This window comes from Mobula birostris, chromosome 26, assembly GCF_030028105.1.
Source record: "Mobula birostris isolate sMobBir1 chromosome 26, sMobBir1.hap1, whole genome shotgun sequence".
Taxonomy (NCBI): Eukaryota; Metazoa; Chordata; class Chondrichthyes; order Myliobatiformes; family Myliobatidae; genus Mobula; species Mobula birostris.
Genome location: NC_092395.1, coordinates 31,412,135 through 31,439,473, shown reverse-complemented (window position 1 = coordinate 31,439,473; position 27,339 = coordinate 31,412,135). Strand labels below are relative to the sequence as shown.

General features: G+C 41.2%; 1 protein-coding gene across 2 annotated transcripts in view; it reads right to left on the bottom strand.

The window, feature by feature from the left end:
• fbn2b (fibrillin 2b) overlaps positions 1 to 27,339 on the bottom strand; it is a 280,052-nt gene that overhangs the window by 220,376 nt on the left and 32,337 nt on the right. Inside the window, exons 3-6 of one of the 2 annotated variants that reach the window (XM_072244683.1) lie at positions 24,063 to 24,145; positions 22,036 to 22,134; positions 7,441 to 7,536; positions 6,103 to 6,198 (exon numbers count right to left, since the gene is read on the bottom strand). In XM_072244683.1, the coding sequence (XP_072100784.1) occupies positions 6,103 to 6,198; positions 7,441 to 7,536; positions 22,036 to 22,134; positions 24,063 to 24,145 (374 nt within the window). Of the gene's footprint in view, positions 1 to 6,102; positions 6,199 to 7,440; positions 7,537 to 11,651; positions 11,698 to 22,035; positions 22,135 to 24,062; positions 24,146 to 27,339 lie in introns of those variants that run through there. The other variant, XM_072244684.1, reaches the window with a different exon arrangement.

Sequence of the window (27,339 nt, the reverse complement as noted above, 5' to 3'; positions counted from 1 at the left end):
TTGTCTGGTGGCCTGGGATAGATCAGTATATTAAACAGCTTTCCATGCACTGTTTGGAATACCAACACGCTGAGAAGAAAGGTTGTCCAGAGCTTCCAAAACCATTTCCTGCAGTCCCAGAGTCAACTCCTACAATCACCACAGAGGACGCCCCAGAATCTGAGATTGTTTCACATTGACAGTCTCTTCTGCTAAGCATAGTGACCCCCCCCCCCACCTCACCTGGGGAAAGATATTATTCCATGAGCATAAGAATTTAATTGCTCCTCAGCAATTAAATCTTTAGGCCTGAATGTGACAATTCAAAAGTTACTATGCTGTGGAAATTTATTTATATATAAAAGTTGAGACGCATTTTATATTGGGTCGGAGTTTATTGCTAAGCAGTGAGGAATGCTGTGTATTTAATATTTCAGTAATATTGTAAATATATTGTTTGATTAAGCATTCTTTGATTACAGGTTATTTGAAAAAATACGTGAATGGCATATGTCATCACACCACATCGTAAGTTCACGCCTCAGTAAAAGTGAAGCAAAGTACACACACGTTCTCCGCGGGCACACGTTTTTTTTTCATTCAGTTTTCAGAGTTACAAAACATATCAAAACTAATCAGTTGTAACATAATGTTCTCTTCACCCTTCACTTGAGCTTCTTGTTCTATATGATCTATGCAAAGATGGTTTAATTCTGCTGCTTAAACTTTCAACCATGTCTCTGACCTTACACTGGACTATTATATCACTTTCTTCATCCTGGTCAACGGGAATAAATCAGGACTGGATCAGCCACTTATTTTGTACCCTATTCAATTTTACTTTAATCTCATACTGAAGGCTTTTCACTACCATTCCCATTCTACACTTCGCTCTGTCCTTCTAAATTCCACCTTAATTTACAAATTAATTCATTCATTTATTGAGACACAGCGCAGAAAAGGCCCTTCGGGCCCTTCAAGCCACACCCACCCAGTAATCCCCCAACTTAATCCTAGCCTAATCACAGGACAATTTCCAGTGACCAATTAACCTACCGACCAGTATGTTTTCGGACTGTGGGGCGGGGGGGAAACCGCGCACCCCGAAGAAACCCATGCGGTCACAGGGAGAACTTAGAGACAGCAGCGGGAATTGAACCCGGGTAGCTGGTACTGCAAAATGGTGTGCTAACCACTACACTACCATACCATCCCAGTATGGTAGTATAGTATCTTATTTAGCACTTTGCTTTATTCATATGATAATATCCAGTATCATTCAACTCCCAACACATCCGTTCTGCTTGACAATGATCTCTCGATTTCTCCAGTTTAAAATTCTATTTCATCCATTAGATTTCTCCATACCCTCAGTGCTCCTTCAGTGCTACAAGCCTCAAATCCTTCTGATCCTGGCCTCTGATGCATTTCCTCAGCGCTTCAACCCTCGAATGCTGGGCTTGCCTACAATAGTGATGCTGTAGAAGTTAACCCATCTGCTCCTCCACCTCTCCGTTACGCTCTCTTGCCTAGCAATTAGAGGCATTTGCACAGAACGGGTGCAGCAACAAACACTTCTAGTCACTGGACACCTATCTGAAGATCAGCATAGGTACTTCCATGTGGTACGGCTTAGTCTGGTATTTGCCCAGCATCGATAGTTTAGATGATAATGTCATAGGACATGTAATGCATGCTTCCTTCACTGCATCAGAAATTGGAGACTTTGAAGGAACACCTTGCTCTGCATCTGCAAAAACTAGGAGCATCTACAGGTTTCAGAGGTGAATTGAGAATTAATGTCACATTGCTTTGTTGATATTTTGCATGGAGCACGTCTCAGTTTCAGTTTCCAATGGTCAGTGAAATGGAGAATTAACTAGTGAGACTCCTTTCATTAACTAGCGCTCATGTTAAAACATTAACTGTGAGATGCGTGATGGCACGGAAATATGACTTCACAGTAACTTGAGCCTGGTACCAGGTACATGGTACCCAAATACAAAGGAGATCCTCTTTACCATTTTGCATCTGGATGCATTTTCTCTCATCTCCATGGCAGTCTTTTGTACCACCAGGAAAAACTCTATCAGCTTGACCCTCTTCCTGTCAGCTTGGCATGCAGCTTTTAATGGGAACCACAAAAGTTCTGTTTTCGCCCATGATTCTGTATGCTAAATGCTGTATCACTGTTCTTAATATGCTTATGCCGGAGTGTGCAGGAGATCCAGCAAGATGTTAAGACCATAAGATTATTGCATCAAAAGAAGTGACTGGAACCAACTACTTGACCCCAGTCACTCATCCTACCATAATGTTCTTTGACCTGTAACCCAATAAAGGAAAGCAATAATTGTCTATACAATTCCTAATGATGCCAGTTGCAGAGCACAGTGCGACATTTGAACATAAAGGCACTGCAGTTGTTATCTGCTTCACCTTCCATCTCCCCAAATAATACAGATATTGAGTTTTTTATAATACAGAAACTCAAACACTGCGCACTGTCAAGTGCAGCAACTGCTTCTTGTCAAGAAACTGTATGTATTTTGATTGTCACTAATACTGTTCCTGGCATAAACAAACCTTAGCAAACTTTCCCAGATAATAATGTGTGTCACTGACTCCATCCTATATGATACTGACCCAGCTCCTTCACAGGACTGGCATCAGTCACTCATATAAGCCACAGTCCTTGTAATCAATTACCTGTTGTTCATAACCCAGCCACTCTGGTATTTTAAAATTAATGTACTGCTCCCCAGTCTTGGCTACTGTTAATGCAACTCTATCACAATGTTGATCTCAGTAATCCTTTCTAGCCAGCATTGAATTATTGACTTGATCTGAGCTGATACTCCTGAGCTCAGTAACTTCTCTGGATTGGTGCCTAGACTACATACGAACTCATACTATCAACACACACAAAAGGATGGAGGAATTCAGCAGGCAGCATCTACGGAGGGAAATGAACAGTCGATGTTTTGGGCTGAGTTCACTTCAGTAACTATGGCAGTCACTGGGTTTGTAAGGCAAATGTGGGAACTGTGGGATCAACTCATACTAATTGTGGTATAGACCAAAGATACTTTTGCCAAATTGTAAAGCAGCATTCACACCAACTTTTATGAAAAGAGATTGATTTCTTTTCCCAATTCTGTGGAAAAAAATGGCACTGGTATAATCAGTTGACAAATGACTGGCTTTCCCTACTTCAAAGAGCCCCTGACCAATTTAGCCAGCATAAGTGACAAAGCAATGCCATAATGGCTACACCTGAAGGCTTGTTTACATTGAGGTCACACCTTCCAATTTGTTGCAATTTAACAGTAAACTCCCAGAAAGCAATCAAAGTCTTAGTTGCAAAGGGAGTTACTGTGTTTACAGAAGCTGAAAACAGCCCCTCTGGAACTGCAGCTGGTCTATGCTATAAATCAAAAGATTCCCATTTAGCCAACATGTGCAATGGATGATGAATGTGAAAAAAATCACATCGCTGTCATTGAAGTGCTTAAATGATTTAAATAAACCTAAACCAGCGAGAAACCAATGGAACAGAGCCCAAGCTTCAACATTCAGAGGGAGAGAGGGGTACTGTCTGAGCTTCAATACACTGAACAAGGCTGGAGAACAGAGTCCAGACTTTAACATACAGAGAGAGCCTGAGGAACAAGGTGTAGGTTGCAACATGTGGCCTGGGGAACAGAGGCTAGGTTTCAACATTTAGAATGAGCCTGCAGAACAATATGTAGAACTCAACATACAGCCAGAACCTGAGGAACACTTCGAGCTTTGAACCACTGAACTAGCCTGAGGAACAGATTCCGAGCACCACACACAGGGTGAGAATGGGGGACAGTTTGTACTTCAGCACACAGAGGGAGGTTAGAGAACAGAGGCTGTGTTTCAACACAAAAAAACTGTCTGGGAGCAGAGGCTGGTCTCAACCCTAGTCTGGGAAACAGAGTTTGGACTTCAAAACCACAGCAGGAGGGCACAGGCAACAGTTCTGGGCTTGAACATACAAAGAAGGCTAGGCCAAGTGCCTGGAAAAGGGTTTCAACACAGGGAGAAAACTGAGGAAACAGAACCCCAGAGTCTAAATTTAAATATTCAGAGCCTGGATTACAGATTAAAACTGCAACACTGAGACAAAGTTCAAAATTAGTGTATTATCAAAGTATTTATGTTACTGTATACTACCTTGCGATTCATTTCCTTGCAGCAATTTACAGGAAAAAGAAAATACAGCAGAATTTACCAAAAAAAACTGCACATAAACAAACACAATCAACCAATGGGCAAAAGAAGGCAAACTGCAAATAAAAAACAACACTGAGAAGATGAGTTGTAAAGAGTCCTTGAAAATGAATCGGTAGGTCATAGAATCCGTTCAGAGTAGTGGTGATTGAAGTTATCCACAAAGATATTGGAGATTAGCTCCAACACAGGGGGGTGGGGAGTCAAACTGGGAAACAAGATCCCAGGAGAGAGGCTGAGCTATTTAAACACAATCAGAAGAAAGGAGTCAAACTGGTTGATAGAATCAAGGAAAGTTTAGTGGGGAGGCAGGGATACAGAGACAGCAATACTGAGACCGGATATCCACACATCGTAATAATAAGGAAACCACATGGTCTATTCTTCAATGTAGTTTTCAATTGTGGTTGGACAGCTGGAGATGTTTTATACTTTATGTCAACAGGATTACTTTTGCTTTCATTCTGTTTTCTTTTGCCTTATTACAGTGATGACTACACTTCCAAATTGGTTATCCAGAGCCTCAATACTGGAAATGCTTGCATGCGAGGACACTGACATTGGTTGGTTTGTCTTTCCAGTGAATTTGGAGGATATTATGAAGACAATATTGTAGTATATTTCCTGTGTCTTTAGGTGGCGAGTCTCATAAGCATGTAAGAGGGCAAGAATGCAGCCTGGTAGACCATGAGTTTTGAGCCAATTATGAGGTCTTGATCTTCGGATACTGTTTCCATTAATGATCCAAAGGCTGCATTAAAGGTGATGGTGAATTTCATCATTAATACAAGAGATTCTGTTGATACTGGAAATCCAGAGTAACACACACAAAATGCTGGAGCAACTCAGCAGGTCAGGTAGCATCTATGGAGAAGAATAAAGAGTATACACTTCAGGCCAAGACCCTTCATCAGAACATAGCTACTGCCTATCTTGCTGAGTTCCTCTGACATTTTGTGTGTTTCAACAGCAATGTTTGCCTTTAGTGCCCCTGCTACATAGAGCATGCCTGTGGTTAGCTGCACGGTACCAGACTGCTGAACGACGCTCTGTTCTGAGCTTTGTTATGGAAAAATTGCTGGTAGATAGAGAAAAAGATTCAAGAATGTGCTCAGAACTTCCCTGAGCAAATGTAACTGATTCCTAGGAACTTGATTGGTTAAAGAGGAAAATATTCCAAGTGGCACTGGGATGCCATGCGTCAGTACACTGAGGCTCTGTGTAAGTGTGGAAGGAATGCAACACCTCACAAACTATCTTCCTGTCCACTCATAAGCTATCTTCCAATCCATCTGTTCCCACATCAGCCTCAACAGCAACTTAACCCACGAAGCCAGAGTGGAAGTAAGTCACCCTCAGGCACAAAGTACTTAATTGCCTTCATACGCTTTGGGTAGTCTTGCAATTATTCTGTAAATGCACATTCACCCTTTTTCTGCTTGCTTTACTTACATAATGTCAATCATGTTCACATTCTTACAACTTACACATCTGTGCATCACATTCATGCCATTGGCAGTAAATCTGTGCTCTGTCTTGTGAAGTCACCAGATGGACAGAAGAAAAAGGTTTCAGGTGTGCTTAACGCTTCCTTGAAGAAATGTAACATCCCCACTGACTCTGTGAACCTCTGTCTCAGGTCTGCTCCAAATGGAGAAGGCGTATTCGGGATGGTACTAAGAAGCTTGGGTCCATTTATCGGGAGCAAGTAAAAGTCCTGCTTGAGCGGTCGAAGAAGTACACTACCTCACTTAATTAAATCTGGGCATTAACTTCACACCCAAGGGGTAGCACTGATTTCTGGAAAAGAAAATTGCCATAAGAACTCAACAGTCCCTCAAAAGCACGAAGAGGCATGCCTACCTCGTTCACACTGTGGTCCAGTGAAGCCATACACACACGCACAGCGACTTGGTCCAATGCAACGTCCTCCATTCTGGCAGCCATTTTTGCACACAGCTAATAGAGAAACGGGATAACATCCGTTAACAATATATTGTTTGAACAAAGCTGCCAAGCATGTGTGTTTCTTGCACCCATTTCAAAAATATTAAGTAAGTTTTAGTGGAATTAATCATAGATTTCTACAGTTTGTAGAAGCACCAATCAACGTGAAGTTGTCTGAAACTTCATGCAGTGCAAACTGGCTTCACGTGCAGATCATTACTTCCTGGAAACCACAGGTGAGCTTTCCAGCTGTTCTTTGAAGGATATGCCAACTGTGATGGATGTTGGTTGTCGAAAAGTATCTTCATCAGAAATATATTGTTAAGCAATTGCTTAATGGTTAGATTAATGCAAAGTGTAAAAGGTCTGTCATGAAGCATACTATTGTTACTATGTAAATGTTCCACTTAGGCCTTTATTTTATCTTCATGCCCTATTTTACACTTGAAATTACCAGTGAGTTCTGTGCACATTTCCTGCTGCAGTGAGACTGCCCCAGTGTCTTAGTTCTCCAACTGGATCCTGGACAGCTAGAGATGATCTTCAGGTGCAGCAATGGGCAAGGATAGGCTTGACAACTTTCACTTCACACTATGTCTGCATTTGAGAGGGACTCCCCGCCAATGAGTCTTGGCCGCATTTGTGTTTGAGCAGAATCCTTTGCCAGTATGATTTGGCTACTATCTTGTGTATGAATAAATGCTTCTTGCCACTAAAATTCTACTGTTTGCTTTATATGTTGAGTTGATTCAGCTGCTTGGCACCCAGGATGTATTTAATATCCAATACCAGTGAGCACAAATGGTAATCCTATAACTACAACGTTTATACATTTTTGCAGAAAGTTTTCTCAATTTTTAGCTGATGGCAATTTTTTCTAATGCAGTTAGTGTGCCTGCTAAACATTAAAACAAATATTAAGTTTTAATATTAACGTTTTCTTTGATACAAAGGCAAATGGACTCCATCACTATCACTATGCCAGTAGGACACTGGGACAAAGCAAGTACTTGATGTAGTTAGTGTACTGTAACTGCAGTCAGCCTCATTATTTTTTAATGATGAGGTTGACTGCAGGTTAGTTCTCATCCCATGATGTGGTGCAGATAACTTCTATCTTCTATCCAGATTACTAATAAATAAAATCAAAATGACTTGCAGCTCTGCAGTTTCCATTTGCCCAGAAATTGATCTTCACTTCCCTCTGCCCTATGCATTTGGATCTCTTTACTAAAGTGTACTGTTGATACTCACGCTGCCCACAGTGCGTTCCAGTATACCCTTTCTGGCAAACACAGCTGTCGTCTGAGCAGGACCCACCATTCATGCACCTGACATTGCATTGCTGAACTGCAAAGAGAACAGAAGGAGTCAGATGTCTCCACACCTGCAGAATGATAAAAATCAACTTGGGTTTCTTCACATGTGGAATTTGTTAGTCGCGTTCAAATATAACTCAATGGCTACAGCATTAATGAATTCAGTAAGGGTGAAAATTGCATTCACTTTATTGCTGGCTTTTCCAATTCAGGAAACGGGATTAACCAGCAGCTCAGCTCTCACATCTGCTGTTACATTTCTATTATGTCACTGGACTCTGACTGTGTCTATCCAGACAATCTCATTATTCCTAATTGTTTCATTGTTTCTGACTTGCCTACTTATGCCCAACATCCTGACTGACTGTCTGGCTTGCTTCTAAACATTTCGTTACTCGTCTCACTTGTGACAGACTGTGACAGACTATTTCATTTAAGCTTGACATCATGATATTTCACAATGTCTCCACTTGTGTTCCTCTAAGTGATTGTCTTCTTCGTTTATTCTTCACTGTCTTCCTGCAGGACACTGCGGCTGTCTGTTTCCCAACGTCCTGCTTGTGCCTGACTTTCTCAGAACTCTCAACTTGTCCTGAGCATATCAATTGTTGTCTTCTTCACATCTGCCTGACAGTGCAGCTGTCTCATAACTCTGTTTCTTGTATGTGATGTTGTGTCTGACTTTTTGCCTAATTCCCTCACATCTGTCTGTCTTTATGTCTCACCCTTTCACCTACGTCTGACTACGTGTCTGGTTTTTTTGCTTGTGTCTATGTGCCTCGCTCTTTCACTAATGCATGCTTCTCTCATTGCACCTGATTCTTCTTGTGTCAGACTAGCTTGCTTATGTCCGGTTGCACTCTCTTGCACCTGAACAAAATATCAAGGAAAAAGCTGCATTTGTTGAAAATCTGGAATAAAAACAGGAAATGCTATAAGTAGAGGTACAGTCAACGTTTCAGGCCGAGACCTTACAAAGGGTCTCGGCCCGAAACGTCAACTGTACCTCTTCCTAGAGATGCTGCCTGGCCTGCTGCATTCACCAGCAACTTTTATGTGTGTTGCTTGAAATTCCAGCGTCTGCAGATTTCCTCGTGTTTGCGTTTTTAAATGCTATAAGTGTTATGTTTTGTAACTTCAAAATATTGAACTAATTCAAAGGAAAACATGAGAATCTAGGAATACACTTCTAGTTTGTCTTTACTTTAAGCAAGGTCCGTACGTATCGCATGGTAGCGTGATGATGTATACAATTAAGGTATTTTTACATATAACCCATAATGAATTATTTAAACGGACAAGAACGCTTAATCAAACAATATATATAAAAGATTACTCAAATGTAAGAACATAAGAAATAGGAGCAGGAGTAGGCCATCTAGCCTGTCAAGCCTGCTCCGCCATTCAATTAGGATGGCAATGAACTCATCTCCACCTACCTGCCTTTTCCCCATAACCCTCAACTCCCCTACTATGCAAAAATCTATCCAACCTTGTCTTAAATGTATTTACTGAGGTTGCCTCTACTGCTTCATTGGGCAGAGAATTCAACAGATTCAGAGTCCTCTGGGAAAAGCAGTTCCTCCTCATCTCCGTCTTAAATCTACTGCCCCGAATGTTGAGGCTGTGTCCCCTAGTTCTAGCCTCCCCTATCAGTGGAAACAACTTTCCTGCCTCTATCTTATCAGATCTCTTTCATAGTTTTATATGTTTCTATAAGATCTCCTCTCATTCTTTTAAAATAACTGTAATATTTAATACACAACAAGAACTCAGTAAGTCAGGCAGTATCTGTGGAAATTAATAAATAAACCTTGACTTTGAATCCGATTTTCTCATTTGTAGGAGATTAAAACTTGTGCCTAGTTCTCTCAGTATTCCTCATAGCATAAATGCATTCCTTAAGATTTCACTGTTTTCCCAAATCTGATGTGGTGTTGCTGTCGAGTGCAATGTAATTTAGTAAGGACAGAGATGGCGTCTAACACCGACACCTATGCTTATATCTTCGGAAACAGCTCTATTTCTATCTTTGATATCTCTTTTTTTTCTCCTTTCAAGGTTCTTTTGAAGACCCTGACCTGGAGTTAAACACTGACTTTGGTTCTTTGCGGAAATGGGACCCGCTCTAAGGGCCTCACGACCAGCCATGATATGGCTATTTGATATGCCAAGGATACAACCTGGAAGACTAGTGTGCCTAAAGGGTGCCGGATTTTTGTGGCTCTGCAGACGGGTTGATTCAAGGTCGGTGCTGCCGCCTGATCTGTCATGGCAGTACACAGAAGACTGAAAGCAGCGAGCTGGCTGCTGGCTGTGCACCCAGAGACACGAGTTCTTTGAGTTCTCTCACTGTGAGACAGGGACACCTCTTTTTCCCTTATTAGGGAGGGACAGAGTCTGTGGTATGTCGAATTACTGGGTGAACGAGTAGTCTTTGAGGTACTGCAAGTCTGTGTCTTTATTGATGCTTTGCTGCACACTTGAGTGCTCAGTGAGGGGTGCAGATGCTTTTTTGCTGGTGAGGAAGGCGGGGGGTTGTTGCTTTGTTGCTGCTTATGCGTGGGGAGGCTTTGGGGTTCTCACAGTTAATTATCATTCATTCTTTGGGGCACTCCTCTGTTTTTGTGGATGTTTGCAAAGAAAAAGAATTTCAGAATGTATATTGTATATATTTCTCTTACATTAAATGTACTTATTGAATAAATATGATTTAATACATATTTGCTGTTGGTCAAAATGTTGTATACATTGATATTAACTTCTTATAAACATTGTATGTGCTGATATTAAGACTGCTTGAGAATGTCAATGTGCCATTTTCAGTGACTCTGAACTACACTTTCCACTCGGCACTCTCTTCCATGTTTATTCAACTTCTGGGTGGGACTGCATTTCAGTGACCAGAGAGGCTGATTCTTCCCTCTGTCCCTTGTGAGTGAACAAGGTCAGAGAGACCATCCAGTTATAACACCATTTTTATTGCTGCTGAACCAACCGTAAGGTTTCTGGATCAGCTTAACTCTTGACATCATTTGTCCTCCAGATTAGAAAGCAGTGGAATAAACTTGCAATTTTACTGCCTGGAAAGAGTGCAGAGCAGAATAGGGAGCTTGGGGTAAGATTCTCCATCGCCATTTGAACAAGACTCATTTCTCTCAGTGGAATGAATACAAGGAAGGTTCCACAAGGGTTGTGCAATCTATATTACTTTGCTGTCTGTCTAACTGTCTGTTGATTGATTGTGATACAACGTGGAACAGGCCCTTCGAGCCACGCTGCCTTGCTGTCACAGACAAGAAAGAATCTGCAGATGCTGGAGATTCGAGCAACACACACAAAATGCTGGAGGAGCTCTGCAGACTAGGCAGCATCTATGGGAAAAAACGTGAGTCAACAGGGTCTCGGCCCGAAACCCAGGTACAACATGCCTAGCAATCCCCAGATTTCAGCCTAACCTAATCACACGGCAATTCACAATGACCTACCAACCATTACATCTATGGGCTGTGGAAGGAAACTCAAGTGGTCACAGGAAGAACATACAAACTCCTTACAGGCAGCAGCAGGAATTGAATCCAGGTCATTGGTACTATAAAGCATTGTGCTAGGCACTACGCTACTGTGCCAGATTTCAACCATTGGAGGCTTAGTGTACATGCACAAAGAGAGATGCTCCCACTAATGTGTCCTCCAATACATGAGGGGCCATTGAAAGAAGGGAATGGTGCCATGTAGAGTTGATGGCTTTGATTTGTATGTTTATGTGAAGTGACCATTTGAATGCAGTCACTAGTCTCTGTCCCGGTCACATTTTTGCATTTTATCCAGCTTGATAAATTGTGATTATTTAAACTAAAGATTAAACTGGAGTTGTGAATGCCAGTGGCTTAGATGGGTGGGGAGCTGGAGGCCAGCAGATCAGGGAAACACTTAAATGCTTATGAAAACAGAGTAGTTGACAGCTGTTATAACACAGGATCAACTCCAGTAATTGACTTGCATACAACAAAGGAATGAGGCAGTCCCCACCCATTCACATACAACAGAGAAGAGAATCAGCCTCTGATCACACATACATTATACAGAGGAAAGCAGTCAATGACCGCTCACACACAACAGATGAAACAGCATGTGCATACTCACATGAAACAGAATGTTGAGCTGCCACTAGTTGCTCAAATATAACAGGTGAAGAGCAACCCATCATTACACACATGCATCTGGGGAGAGAGGCTGTCTCTTGGCTGAGTCAGGCTATACACAAGAAGAAACAGGCAGCCTTATTCACTCAGAGAGCTGAAGCATCTGATTTCATGCATACAACTTGGGACAAAACATGTCCCTTAAATATGACAATGGTAATAAGCAGTCCAGAGATCCTCACAAAGGCAAGAAGCTAATCCTGGTCAACTATGTACACCAAAGACAAAAACAGGTACAAGCAAGAGAGGAGAGACTGCCCCATTTCATACACAGGCAACACAAGAGGGAGGCAAAATGGACACTGACATACAATATGGAAGAGAACACTTTGGTCACCAAGATAAAATACAGAGAAACAGCTCCACATCATCAATATATAATAGGAAAGAAATAGCATTTGTGTGCACATATACAACAGAGGACGAAACTTCCCCTCATTTCTAATGTTGAGTAGAGCAGAGAAGGGCCCGTGCAAGCATGCGCGCACGTGCAAACACACACACAGAGTCAAGTAACCTGCCCTTAGATACAACATTAAAAGCTGTCCCTAACACAAGAAATTCTGCAGATGCTGGAAATTCAAGTAACACACATCAAAGTTGCTGGTGAACGCAGCAGGCCAGGCGGCACCTCTAGGAAGAGGTACAGTCGACGTCTCGGGCCAAGACCCTTCGTCAGGACTAACTGAAGGAAGAGCTAGTGAGAGATTTGAAAGTTGGAGGGGGAGGGGGAGACCCAAAATGGTAGGAGAAGACAGGAGGGGGAGGGATGGAGCCAAGAGCTGGACAGTTGATTGGCAAAAGGGATATGAGAGAATCATGAGACAGGAGGCCCAGGGAGAAGGAAAGGGGGGGGAACCCAGAGGACGGGCGAGGGGTATAGTCAGAGGGACAGAGGGAGAAAAGGGAGAGAGAGAGAAAGAATGCATGTATATAAATAAATAACAGATGGGGTGGAGGGGGTAGGTGGGGCATTAGCGGAAGTTTGAGAAGTCAATGTTCATGCCATCAGGTTGGAGGCTACCCAGACGGAATATAAGGTGTTGTTCCTCCAACCTGAGTGTGGCTTCATCTTTACAGTAGACATATCAGAATGGGAATGGGATGTGGAATTAAAATGTGTGGCCACTGGGAGATCCTGCTTTCTCAGGCGGACAGAGCGTAGGTGTTCAGCGAAATGATCTCCCAGTCTGCGTCGGGTCTCGCCAATATATAGAAGGCCACATCGGGAGCACCGGACACAGTATATCACCCCAGCCGACTCACAGGTGAAGTGTCGCCTCACCTGGAAGGACTGTCTGGGGCCCTGAATGGTGGTAAGGGAGGAAGTGTAAGGGCATGTGTAGCACTTGTTCCACTTACAAGGATAAGTGCCAGGAGAGAGATCAGTGGGGAGGGATGGGGGGGGGGGAACGAATGAACAAGGGAGTCGCGTAGGGAGCGATCCCTGCGGAAAGCGGGGGCGGGGAGGGAAAGATGTGCTTAGTGGTGGGATCCCGTTGGAGGTGGCGGAAGTTACGGAGAATAATATGTTGGACCCGGAGGCTGGTGGGGTGGTAGGTGAGGACCAGGGGAACCCTATTCCTAGTGGGGTGGCGGGAGGATGGAGTGAGAGCAGATGTGTGTGAAATGGGGGAGATGCGTTTGAGAGCAGAGTTGATAGTGGAGGAAGGGAAGTCCCTTTCTTTAAAAAAGGAGGACATCTCCCTCGTCCTGGAATGAAAAGCCTCCTCCTGAGAGCAGATGCGGCGGAGACGGAGGAATTGCGAGAAGGGAATGGCATTTTTGCAAGGGCCAGGGTGAGAAGAGGAATAGTCCAGATAGCTGTGAGAGTCAGTAGGCTTATAGTAGACATCAGTAGATAAGCTGTCTCCAGAGATAGAGACAGAAAGATCTAGAAAGGGGAGGGAGGTGTTGTTAATGGACCAGGTAAACTTGAGGGCAGGGTGAAAGTTGGAGCCAAAGTTAATAAAGTCAACGAGCTCAGCATGCATCCCTAGTTACTCACATACACATAAAAGTGAAATAACAAGATACAGAAAAAAAAATGCCCTTACACACTTCAGGAACAGAGAAAGTATGTGTTAGATTCAGAGTAATGCTCCTGAATATTACCCCATCATGCATTCTCAGATAAAAAAGAAATAAAAAGCATGCTAGATACTGAATAAAGTTCACTCAGCACTTTCCTGTCAAACATTTCCAGGGCAGGGACAGCATGCATCCTGAATGCTGAGAACAATATTTGAAGTTTTAGAGTTTAGGGATTTAATAAAGTTATTTTTTTAAAAAAGACGTGTTGGATACAGAGCAAAGCTCTCACCACACTGCCTCATCAAGCATTCCCAAGCCAGGAACAGCATTGCAACAACAGTAGTGTGTATCTTGGACCAGTCAACATTTTAATTGAATTATTTTGTTTTAATCAAATAGAAAAGTGGGCTATGTACCCCCACCATCCCTTAGTCATTCACAACCAAGAAAGGGGAGAAATAGCCCCTGGTCCCACACATATAACAGAGGCAAGTCACTTAGACTCTATGAGGGTGAGAATCAGCCTATGTTCACATGCGTAACAAAATAGAAAAACTTTTCCCTGCAACACACACAAAATGCTGGAGGATCTCAGCAGGCCAGGCAGCATCTATGAAAAGAAAGTACATAGATGCCGCCTGGCCTGCTGAGTTCACTTTGTGTCAGTTGCTCAGATTTCCCGCATCTGCAAACTTTCTCTTGTTTAAGACTTTTCCCTGTTCACCTACATTGAACAAAGGCATGAAGTGGTTACTAATCTCTGAAATACGAAGCAAAAGTGAGGTAACCCCTTGTCACTCCTATTCAGTCAGGAGAGAATCAGACAAACACACATGTAAAATATGAGGGTTGCAGCTCCAGATCATTTGCTCACAGTTGAAGGTGGAAGGAAGCAACCCATGGCAACACACATAAAGGGCCAAAGGAGATCCCAGTCACTCTCTGATACTAATGGATGGCCATTGCTGGTCACCTAGATATACCTTAGGGGAACTGCTTGTTCACTCATATAAAGTAGTGACAAACATCCAGAGGTAGCTCACATAAAATGGAACAAAAGCTACCCATTGTTACATACATACAATAGAAAAGCCGCCTCTGTTTATTCACATTACTGAGCAGACTGGCAGCTGCAATAATGTTTGCATATCAAAATCAGTAATATTGACATTGCACATGGCTATTGAGACTGGTACTGTTCCATCCTCTCTTCTCATTAACAGTAAGCTCTCATGGGGTTACTCTTCTCTCACTCCATTGAAACCTGAAGAGCGGTTGAGGAAACCCAACTCGAGTTTGCTTCTTTAAATAAAAGGACTCAATATCTGTCAGCTATCTTCACTAACCAAAATAGAACCACCTGGGGGTATTTCTCAATAGCAATGTAGTTTCTAAATAGAGCTACAGTTGAAAATATCAGGAAATTATATAAATTGCTTGTGATTTCTCTATAGTTTTCCCCAATTTTCTTTAGTAATTTAAGCTGAAATTCTGCCCCACAATATCTTATTTCCATATGACTGTTTTAATAATACCTTTAAAAGTTTGCATAGTTGATTTCAGAAATAATCACAAGTGATTGTATCTTAATGACAAATGGTTATATCTTATTGATCATCAAGAGCTGGCTATGCAACTCAGTAGTGAGCTTTCAAATCACTGACTCCTCAGCCAGGTCAATGTATCTTAACCATGTCTTATTGCAGTCTCCACATTCACTGAGATTATCCTACTGGAGGCTGGTTACAGTCGCACATACTCATGAAACAATCAGAGCCTGTACCTGACTAGTGATTTGATGTAGGGCGTATCCTACATTTCCAGGAGGATCAGTTGTTAGCTGTGGCTCAGTGGGCAGCAGTCCCAAGAAAGCTCGTGATACTCTTTGGAACACAAGAGATTCTGCAGATGCTAGAAATCTTGAGCAATACACCCAAAATGCTGGAGGAATTCAGCAAGCCAAGCAGCATCTATGGAGGGGAATACAGTCCATGTTTCGGACAGAGACCTTTCATAAGTGTTATGTTTTGTAACTCCAAAAATTAATTGAAAGAAAAACACGGAGCCAGGGATAAACGTATTTACTTTGTTTTACTTTCGTCAGTACTACACTTATGACATGGTGTAATGACATATGCCATTCACTTACTTTTACATATAACCTGTAATGAATTATTTTTAAAAAAATGCTTAATCAAACAATATATTTATAATATTACTCAAATATTAAAGACACAACGCTCCTCCCTGCTCAGCTATAAACTTCAATTCAATATAGAATGCACCTCAACTACACATACAGTATACTATATAGACATCCATAGCATAGTAGGTTTTAAATTATCCCATTCAGGCCTAAAGATTTAATCGCTGTGAAGAATTTCTTAGTCTTATGGGATAATGTCTTTCCTAACAAGGGAGGTCACTCTGCTTTGCAGGTGAGACTTGTGACTGTGAAACAGTCTCAGGTTTTGGAACCTTCTCCGTGGTGGCTGTAAGAGTTGACTCTGGGACTGCAGGAAGTGGTTCTGACAGCTCTGGGCATCTTTCTTCACTAACAATTGACTCTGCTCTCCTCTACTGATCAAGGTGTCACCTCCAGATGATATCAGATGCAATCTCCACTGTGTAGGAGAGTTCTCCATTTCCACCCTTAATCTTTCCAAGTACCCACTTTTGATCACTTCTGTAGACACTCGCCAAGACTGCTTGTCCAAGAGTGAAACATTGAACCTCCTTGTTTAAGGAACCCTCAATCTGTCTCACCTGTTTGTACTGCATACTCCTTCTGACATTGAGTTTGAGGAGATCCAAGCGTGAGCACAAAAGGACAACTCAAGAACAGCAAAGCTTTTGAGTTGTTGGTTGTGAAGTGTGCTACATTGTGAAATGCAAGGAGGAAATTGGCGAGCTTCTGGTTCAGTGGCAGTGTACTGTGTTCAGCTGAATTGAACACAGTGTGTTCTTTAAACTCTGGACAAACCTTTCCACCAAGCCACTTGTAGTTAGGTGGTAGAGTACAGATGTAATATGTCTTATTGCATTCTTTTTCAGGAATGACTGAAACTGTTCTACAACAAGCTATGGTCCATTGTCACTGACTAAATGTTCTAGAACATGTCCTTAAGAAGAGGCTTCTCAACACATCAGCAGTGTGCGAGGCTGTAGTGGAGGTTATTGGGAACACTTCTGGCCATTTTGTAGCTGCATCCACTACTACCAAGAAATTTGTGCCCATGAATGGCCTGGCAAAATCCACATGAATCCTCTGCCAGGACAATGCAGGCCACTCCCAGGTAAGGAGAGGCGCTGCTCTTGGCATCTCCTGGATGTGTTGGCATATTGAACAGTGCATGGCAAGCTGCTTGATCTGCTGACCTATCCAAGGCCACCAGACAAAACTTTGAGCCAATACTTTCATTGTGATCATGCCTAGATAACTAGCATGTAGCTCTTCCAACACTTTAGAGTTAACTCTCTCCCATAAAAGTATGATGTGGATCAATGTGTGAATACAGTATCTAACATTACCATTTCCTTCACCTTTTGGAAAACCATCTCACTCTGCTTTGTCTATTGCCTCTTCTTCCTGCTCTGAAGTAATGAGTTCAATGGGTGGAGCACAGTAGCCAGGATTGGCAGCAACCTGTAATAGTAATTGACAAATCCTGAAAAGGACTGCAACTGTGACACACCCTTTAGCCTTGAGGCATCCACCACTGCTTGAATTTTCTCAGCACACTTGTGTAATCCTTGTACATCAACGGGGTGGCCACAGTTAGTGATGCTTGGTTTTAAAGAATTCACAATTGTTGCATCTGGCTCTACACCCAAGATCTTTTAATCTTTGTAACATTGTCTTGAAATTTTGAAGATGTTCCTTGTCTTCCTTACCGGTAACAATGATGTCATCCAGGTAACACCAAGTGCCTGGCTGCCCTTGCAGCACCCGGTCCATAACTTTCAGCCAGAGTATAGGTACAGATGCTACTCCATAAATAAGTCTATTATAGCTGTAAGGGGTTTCTTCCTTTATGTTACTGCGAAGGCTAACAAAATGGCTTCTTTGTTATGTTATAATTAAAATGGCTTTTCTGTAATAATAACTGCGATGTAAGAAGTTCTCTCTTTCTCTGCTTGTTTGGGTTATATTATTGACGAGAGAGAGAACAAACCAATTGGGATAGATAATATTCCTTCTTGTGTGTCTGTAAGCTATTGTTTTCGCGGGTGTTGGGGGAGAAGGCGCGAGGGGGACAGCGAGAGGAGATGTGATGCTGTAAGCTGGCCGACAGGACGGACCTCGAGCGGGAGTCCGAGGCCAAGGGTCTTTGGCGAGGAGGGGAGATGAAGACAGACTTGTGTGGAGCGTCTGGTTGACCACCGTGGTTGGTCCCAGGCGGTGGGTTGAGGTGGTCAGAGGGGATCGAAAGGTGGAAAGAAGACTCTGTTACTTGAGCTCCAACTGTTGTGCACGAAGTGGTTGAACTTTGATAAGTTTGGTGCCTTTTACTTTCCTTTTATATTTTTTCTCTATTAATTACATAGTTCCAGTAAGATCTATGAAGTATAATGATTTAATCGTATATGGTGTATTGTCTGTTATTTGGCGGGGTGGGGTACATCACACAGCATCCACACAAACTTGATTACCCAGTCTGGCGGGGCTGAAGACTGCTCCCCCTAGACGAAAGCGAGTTGAGCGAGCCTGAGGCTTACCAGGGGGCTACATAGTTCAAAAGTCTTTCATGAGTGATCATGGTGAGAAACATTTTAGACTCTTCATCCATCTCCATCTATAGGTAGGTTTCAACTGTCCGTTTTGGTTTCCCTCCAGAAAGAGTTGCAAAGATATCCCCTATCCTGGGCAGAGGATATTGATCTACTTTCAGTCCTGGGTTGATAGTGATCTTAAAATCATCACAGATCCTGACAGATCTATCCATCTTGGCTACTCGGACAACTACTGGCTTTGCCCATGGGCTCCACCAAACCTTGGAAAGAATTCTTTCAACCTCCATGTAATCTAGCTCACAGGCTACTTTGTCACAGATAGCATAAGAACCCAAACATGCTTTTTAAAACATGGGTGTGGCAATTTCATTTAACACTATATTACCTTTGATATGGTTAAGTTTTCTAATGCCATCATTGAAGACAGTTGTGGCATTATTTAATTCCTTTCTTAATTCACTTTCAGTTGTTTTTATTGCAAGGGATGTGGCATGCAACTGGTGGATGGAACTCCAAACAAAATTTAGTTTTCTGTCACTCACGACCACCCCTCTCCCTAATGCTGGCCCTCCCCTGTTTTTAACCACATGCAAGTCCAATGTGGCTTGTTGGTTGTTGTATTTCACTATTATGAATGTCATTCCCATAGAGGTTATATTTTCTCCAGTATAAGTTCTTAGTTGGATATGTGCAGGCTTTAGTTCAGTATCTTTGAAATGCCATTCACATTCATTTTGTGGAATGACTGAAACAGTCGAGCCAGTATCCAATTCCATTTTAATTAATTTGCCGTTCACTTCTGGTGTAAGCTATATTGCTTGTCTATTGTTAGTATTCACACTTCAAATCTCAAGGTTACCCAGTGCTGTGTCACTCTCATCATTATCTGTCTTTTCAGTAAAAGCACACTGATTAGTGCTCTTGCTGAAACTGCAGCTTGACTTTTTCTTTTTTTCTCTTCCCTAAACAGTCCATCTATTTTTGCCTGTTCGACATGCTCTTTGTCTGTGTCCTACATTGTTGCATCTTCAGCAAGATTTGCCTTTAAATCTGCATTGGTCTGGAGTATGTGAGCCCCTGCCACAACAGTGAGACAATTTGTTTGGCCAGGACAATTTTTGCTCAGACATTGCAATCTTGTTTACGCTCATTTTCATTCCTGACTGCAACTCAATTGCGCCTCTGTCTGCTGTTTCCATTGTTCTTTTAAATGTAAGCTGTGTTTCAGTTAGGAGCTGTTTTTGAATGTTTTCTTGTAAGATTCCACAAATGAAATGATCTCTCAGGGCATAATTAAGCCCATTATTGAACTGGCAATGCTCAAATTAGTGAAGAGTTGCCATTTCTTCAATTTAGTGATGTACGCTGAAATTTACTTCCCTTCTTTTTAAATCTGCTTATGAAACCTAAAACATTCAGCAAACAACAATAGTTTCGGTTCTAAATGTTTCTTCATTACTTTCATGATAACAGCAAAGCTTATTTTGGCTGGTTTGGGTAGAGCAGTTAAACTTCTAAACAAACTGTATGCCTTTTCACCCAATGCACTTAGCAAAAATGGCACACGCTTTTCATTGCTATTTCATTTGCTTTAAAATATTGCTCAGTTTGCTCAGTACACAATATTCAGTTATATCTTGTGCAAGTGAATGTTCATATCTTTCTGATGTAGCTAGCTATTTCTGCTTTTTTTATGACTATTATTACCTGATACTCTTTGTTTATGAACCTGTGAATTTCTTCCATTTGCCGCCTTTTTTTTAAACTTGAACGTCTTGCTGTGCTTCCAAAGGAAAAAATGTTCTGTGCTTTTTTCTAACTCAAATCTCTCTCTCTCTCTCTCTCTCTCTCTCTCTCTCTCCCCCCCCCCCCCACAATTTGCTGAGACAAAATGTGTGGTTCTTCAACAGATAGTTCTTCATCTCGGGTTCATTTAAAAACTTACGTGTTACTTTTATGATTTGTAACTACAAAAAACTAAGCAAAAGTGAAACATGGATCCGGGGATAAATGTTTCCACTTTGGTTTTACTTAAGTGAGTTGCGCACTTATGTGGTGTAATGATGTATGCCATTCACGTACTTCTACATATAACCCGTAATGAATTAATTAAACAAAGAATGGTTAACCAAACCATGTATTTTTTTCAAATATTACTGAAATATTAAATACACAACAACCAGGACCAGAAAGGAAGGGGGCAGAAGCCAAAATAAGGAAGTGGGGGGAGGAGAAGTAGTACAAGCTGATAGGTGATAGGTGAGACCAGATGAGGGGGAAGCTAGGTGATCAGGGAGGGTGATGAATTAAAAAGCTGGGAGGGGATACCCTGAAGAGGTAAAGGGCTGAAGAAGGAGGAATCTGATAGGAGAGAATAGTGGAATATGGAAGAAAGGGACTGTTCTCTCCTATTAGATTCCTCCTTCTTCACTCCTGATGAAGGATCTTGGCCCAAAATGTTGACTGTTTATTGCCCTCAACTGATGCTGCCTATCTTGCTGATTTCCTCCAGCACTTTGTGTGTGTTGCCTAATACACATTGTAGACTTGAATACAAAGTTCTAGACTAACATTCACCAATGCACTGAGTGCATGCCTACATTTACTCTGAAAATTGAATTCCTAGTGAAACTCAAGGATTACCAAACTTGCATGCATGAGTACTTTTTTCCTGAGGATAACCAACAAACAGTACTAACTTTATTCATCATTGCCCTGTAGGTGAAATTTTTAAATGCAGAGAAGGGCTAAACTTAACTTCAGAATAAAAATTATAAATGGTTTCTCAATATGATTCTTAAGTATCTTCCAGTGAGAACAAGTGACTACTAAACAAAAAATCAGTGACCTCAAGGCTCTAGCAGCCAGTGATACGATAATGTCTTGCATAATTCTCTTGAGTACAGTTAGAATTTGATCTAGTTCCTGAGAGGATGAAACTGGAATTTTCGATGCGTTATAGCTATTGGATAATTGATGCGTGTGTAAGTCTCCCAGCTATTCATGTCCATATATATTCTTCACGAACACTACCCACAATTTCGCATCCAGGAAAAGCTAATTATAACAGCAGAGGCAGCATGGCACTCCGATGACTGTAGTATCTCAAGAGGCTGATAATTAGAGCTCAAACAAAGAGTGACAGAGTCTATTGTCAGCTGCATGCCTAAAATCAGTGTGCCTAGACTATTTTTCATCTTCCTTATTAGTCCATGTTTTAGGTATGGTGATTAGACATTAATCACTAGATTTCAACTGAGCTCAGTATTGAAGGATGTGTTTCCCCTATCTGATGGATGCAGTGACCCAATGCAGTGAATTTCAAGTCTGTGTAAGTGAGCTTTACTCTGCCTCTATTCCTGTTGTACCCAAGTAGGGAAAGCCCAGTGTGACAATATAGTGAGTTCTTCTCCCTTAAAATAATTTGTACTGCATCTGATTGATGTGACTGTGCAGAGTAAAATCTTTTTATAGATCAGGGCATTAATTTGATTGAAGGAAGGGTGCTGGTGTCTGTACATTATCACATTCTCTGTAGCAAAGGCAATGTCACTTACCAGAGCCAGATCCACACCCTGGAGAGAGCTGCCCATTGGAGCAAGTGCACATATTTGGTCTGGAGCAGAAACCATCACCACAAGTGTTGCGACAAATGGCTGGACAAAAACAAAAGGATAAACACTTCAGAAAGTAGCAGTATGGTGCAAAGCAATCAAAGAAATAATTAGCTGTTCTTTGGCTGTCTTTAACTCAGCTAAAGCCATTTTTTTTCCAATTTATGGTAATTCTCACACTTAGTGATGTTACATCTATCGAGAAAGAATAGTTAAGTTGACCCTGAGGTTAGATTTACACTGACATTATGGCATTATAAATTATACCAAGCAGTCACATGATGATTGACACATTTTTTTTTTAATTTTTATTTTTATTGAAGGAATGACACAATACAGAATATATAATGGATTACATTTTCCTCCATTTTGCTTTTATATTGTACCCCCAAGCAAACCTCCCCCCACCCGCCCTCCCCGAACATATCATGGCAGCTAATATATTTACAACACAACAATCCACAAATACAAGTACGGACATTTCACAACCATACGCCCACACTACTTCAAGACGACGGCTCACACACATCTGTAGCATGTCAGATGATCCAAAATACACTCATATTTACAATTCATCAACCACCCTGTGAGGTAAATTATAAGCGTGTTAAATGGGAGGCAACTTCCCAAGTACAGTCAAATGCCCTCAACTAGTAGGCAATTCCTTAAGACTCCCAAAATATGATAAGAAAGGTCCCTATTTCGAATAGAACTTTTTCACAGACCCCTTCAAAGTGAATTTAATCTTTTCTAATTTCAGAAAAAACATTACATCTTCTAACCAAGCAGCAGCAGTTAGGTGGGGGAGTGGCAGATTTCCAAACCAGCAAAATTCTCCTACGGGCCAATAGCGATGTAAATGCGATGATATGCGACTGGCTTGCATTTAAACCCAAATCATCATCTGCCACACCAAATACAGCTATAAGCGGGCAAGGTCTCAGTGTCACCCCCAAAACCTCACTGATAATTTTAAAAACCAGTGCCCAATAGTCATCAAGCCGAGGGCAGACACATTTTATTTTTAACACAATTTTTCTGTTATCAAAGAGTGGCTTACTGTGTGTGGCCCTGCTGCACGGTGGTTATCCACCTTTGATCTTTTCACTGGCTGGTAATGCTCATAGTTTTCTTGAACTGTTTTGGCTAATTAAAGTTGTGGCTTCAATGAATGGGAGGAAGAGGAGATTCAGTCGGTTGGATAGGCAAGAGAACAAATTTAAATGGTGGAATGAAAGAACAGAGCTAGAGGGAAGAAAAAAACATTTAAAATCCCTAAATTTGAGTAGTTAAAAACAGGAATATTTACAATCTGTGAAACTCGAGCAAAAAATATATTTGAAACATAGTGGCCTTTGGAGTTTTTGGATCTGGAGCCAATGGGGTTGCCCTCACAGCTCTGGGACATTGTATCACAGTGTCAAAGGTAATGTTAGAGGTTGGCAACTCTGACAGACTAGTCTAAGTGCTGTTGTGTGCACACATGCAAACTTAATACAATCTGGAAATTGTTAGGCTATCTTCAGAACTGGGTGGCGGGGTGGAGATATGTCTCTACCAAATGAGGTATAGGGCGTTCCCTCCCTCCATTAGCCTGCAGGTTACCCTGGGCAAGGGGTAGCACCTGCTAAGCCCCCTGATCAGGGTCACATGAAGCCGTGGGAGCAGGTGGTGGATGGTCCTATGAGCAACTGGTGCGTATCACAAATCCTGGTTATGCAACGACTGATGGCAGGCAGACAATCACTGAAGAGTATTGAAATTGACTGGGGTCTTCCATCTTGTACAGACACTGCCCAGAAGAAGGCAAACCACTTCTGTTAAGTTTGCCAAGAACAATCATTCTGATGGAGACCATGATTGCCCACGTCATACGACAGGGCACATAATGATAATAATGGACTATGAAGATGATCTTCAGAACATAAAATAAAGAGGCTCACTATTTCCACTAAGTTGGCAGTACTTACGCACAATACATTGGTTACCACCAGGTAATGTTTTCCATCCAGGACAGCAATAGGAGTGAAATCGAGATCCGCATACATTAGGTCTGAAAGAAAAGTAAATACAAAGATTAAATGGACTTCTCTGACACCGTAACACCTTTGTTCATAGCTGCTTGTTATGGTAGGGTGGAGGTTGGGACAGAGCTACAGCTTAACTCCTTCCTGTCACTACCTGTGCCATATTTGTAAAGGGAAGGGATAGGTTTACCTATGTAGCTTCCAATACAGCTTTACTTTGCACATCCTTCTTAAAAGTTCAATCTTTGTTTTGTTTTAAAAATGTAATATTGCTTGTCATAAGCAACTACAGGAAATGTTAAAAGTGTGCAAAGAAACAATCTTCTCTAAGTTTGCTTTCGGAGCAAATACAACAACCCCATAAACAAGGTAACTTTAGTTTTCATCCCTAAGAATGCATGCAGCCCACTTCCAAAACATACAGTCATAATTACATTGAATTCAGTCCCATTCCTTGACTTGTACATTAGGATGTGCCCTGAGCAGCTCATCAGCATTCAACTCTCCTTCCAATACTTTAGTGTTTGCATACAAGGTAACCTAACTACTTGGCATTATATTGAAAGGGAGGAATTGTTCTCGATGTTAATAGGTGCATTACTGTTCCCTCGCCTGGTGGCACTTAAATGCATCTGTCGACATTAAAATAGAATTTTCTGGCTCTCACCTATCAGAATTCCCTTCTCAGGCAGAAGGTAAAATTGAAATGTTTCCTTATTGGGGGCTTGATCACATTAGCACTGTGGTCATGTGAGAATGCAAGGAACATAGCCGTCTCACCTCCCCCCACCCCCTAGTTCACCTCCTGCTGGTAGAAGAATGGAGAACATTCCTATAATGTCAGCAATTCCAGGCAATTTGATGGGTCATAAGGATTCCCAGGTTCAGTGAGCATTAGGGTGCACAGCTGAATCAGCCTTTTACTTGACAAAGCCCAGCTGTCCATAGTACTTACCTGGCTTGAGTAAGCAAAATAAATGCTGAATTATTACAACTCATTTCAACCAAGTATCAACATCACATAATTTATTACAATAAAACGTTATGGTAGCACTTAATGATGTTGGAATGACCCAGGTGATTTACTGAAGGAATAGCAGAAAGTTAATCTGACTGCATGGAAAATGAAAGACATATATTTATACACTGATGTTCAGGGAAATCTGGCATGCATTTCTCTCCAGCAAGGAACTGGCAAGTATTCGTCTTCTAGGAAATGCTAGATAATTAGTTTAAAATATTTGTTGTATTAATTGGGAGCAATACCTAGAGGAAACATTCAAAGATCAAAAATAAATTTATCATTCAAAGTACATATATGTTAACAAATACTACCCTGAAATTCATTTTCTTGCAGACATTTACAGGAAAATAAAGAAATACAATAGGATTTCTGAAAAACTATACATAAAGGCTGACAACCAAATGTACAAAAGAAGACAAATTGAGAAAGTGAAAAAAAAACATTAATACAGACAGCATGAGTTGTAAAGAAAACTTAAAAGCCCGTCTTTAGGTTGTGGAATCAGAGGTGTGGTGAGTGAAGTTATCCACACCGGTTCAGGAGCCTGATGGTTGTAGGATAACTGTTTCTAAACCTGGTGGTGTGGGACCTAAGGCTTCTGTACCTCCTGTTTGACGTTAGTAGTGAGAATAGAGCACAGCCTGGATGGTAACATTCTTAGATAATGCATACTTCTTACTTGTGGCAATGCTCCATGCAAATATGCTCAATGGTGGGGAAGGTTTTACCTGTAATGGACCAGGCGGTATCTGTAATTTGCAGAAGGTACCTAGCTGCAAATAATCCAAAGATTCAAGAAGGCCTGAGTTAGAATATATGTTAGGCATGAATCCAGCAGTTAGAGGAACAATTGTTCCACTGTAACATCACAGCTGTGCTTTGAACTGGTAAAATATATTATTTTGGTAAATCCTGAAAGATTATGGCCTTGTAACATGAGTTTGCTAAGGTGCCAATTGTTTTTACGTCTGTGGTTCTGGAATTCTTTTTGTTTTCCTATACCACACCACTGGTGACCTTAAAGCCCACAAATTTATCCAAGGTTTAGGTCTTCTTTCCTAGAATCTTCCCATGCAGCTTGGCATTACTGCTATGATACTGTTTGAAACATTTTGCCAGATGCTATGGAAATTATTGCAGCTTCAAATTTTCCATTTCCAGCTTACATCAAATATGTAACTAGTCAACTCAATAGGAATAGGTAATTGATTGCTTATTGTTGTATGATAGTTTTCCAAGCAGAATTCTTAATTACAAGTTTTAGATCTAAACATACTATGTTCTTTTTTTTTAATTGTAATCATTAGTAGAAGTCTCTTGCTTTAAATCCACACATCTAGAGACATCAGGACATGACTGTATCAAACAATCTTATAACTTTCTAGTTATATTTAATTTGAATTACTATATGGATGTCTTACATTATATGAAATCAATGCATGATCAATAATCTGCTAACAACAAGAGCAAGAATTAAAGGACAGCTTCCATCTTACATCAAGGATGGAATGATAGGATGAAGTAAACCATTCTGTATTGATTCAAGTTTGGGGTTTAATAGTGTCTTTTATTGCAGGGAGAAAGAAAAATATGAAAACAACAGCATTGAGATAGTTGGTGTAAGATATTTGGAATAGAAGGTAATTTGAATTTTGAACTCAAAAATTTGAAACTACAGCAAAGCTAAGAAGCAATATCTTGCAGTACTATGTTAAAATGCATGAAGAACATAAGCAATGGTTTAGCAGATCTCTCAGTGTATCATAAAATCAGCTTGTATAATCATTGGTTCACTCACAGAAAATTAAAGTAGGGTCAGGAAAGACAGCAGAAACTGGTGTCCTGTATTTGTTATTTCGAAAGTGATTCTAAATTAGATTTATGACCTATGCCTCATATAAAATAAGCTATTTTAGCAAGAGCCCATAAATATTGGCAACCAAGTAGAACTGTTAAGCAAAAAATAAACTGCTGGAAAACTTAGCAAGTCAAGAACTGAGTGTTTGATGGCTCCGGGCTGTACTCAGTGGAGTTTAGAAGAATGAGGGAGGGAGGGACCTCATTGAATATTGAATTGCCTTGGTAAAGTGGATGCTGAGAGAATGTTTCCAATAGCAGGGGAGACTAGGATCAGAGGGCACAGTCTCAGAATACAAGGACATCCCTTTGGAACGGAGATGAGGAGAAATTTCTTTA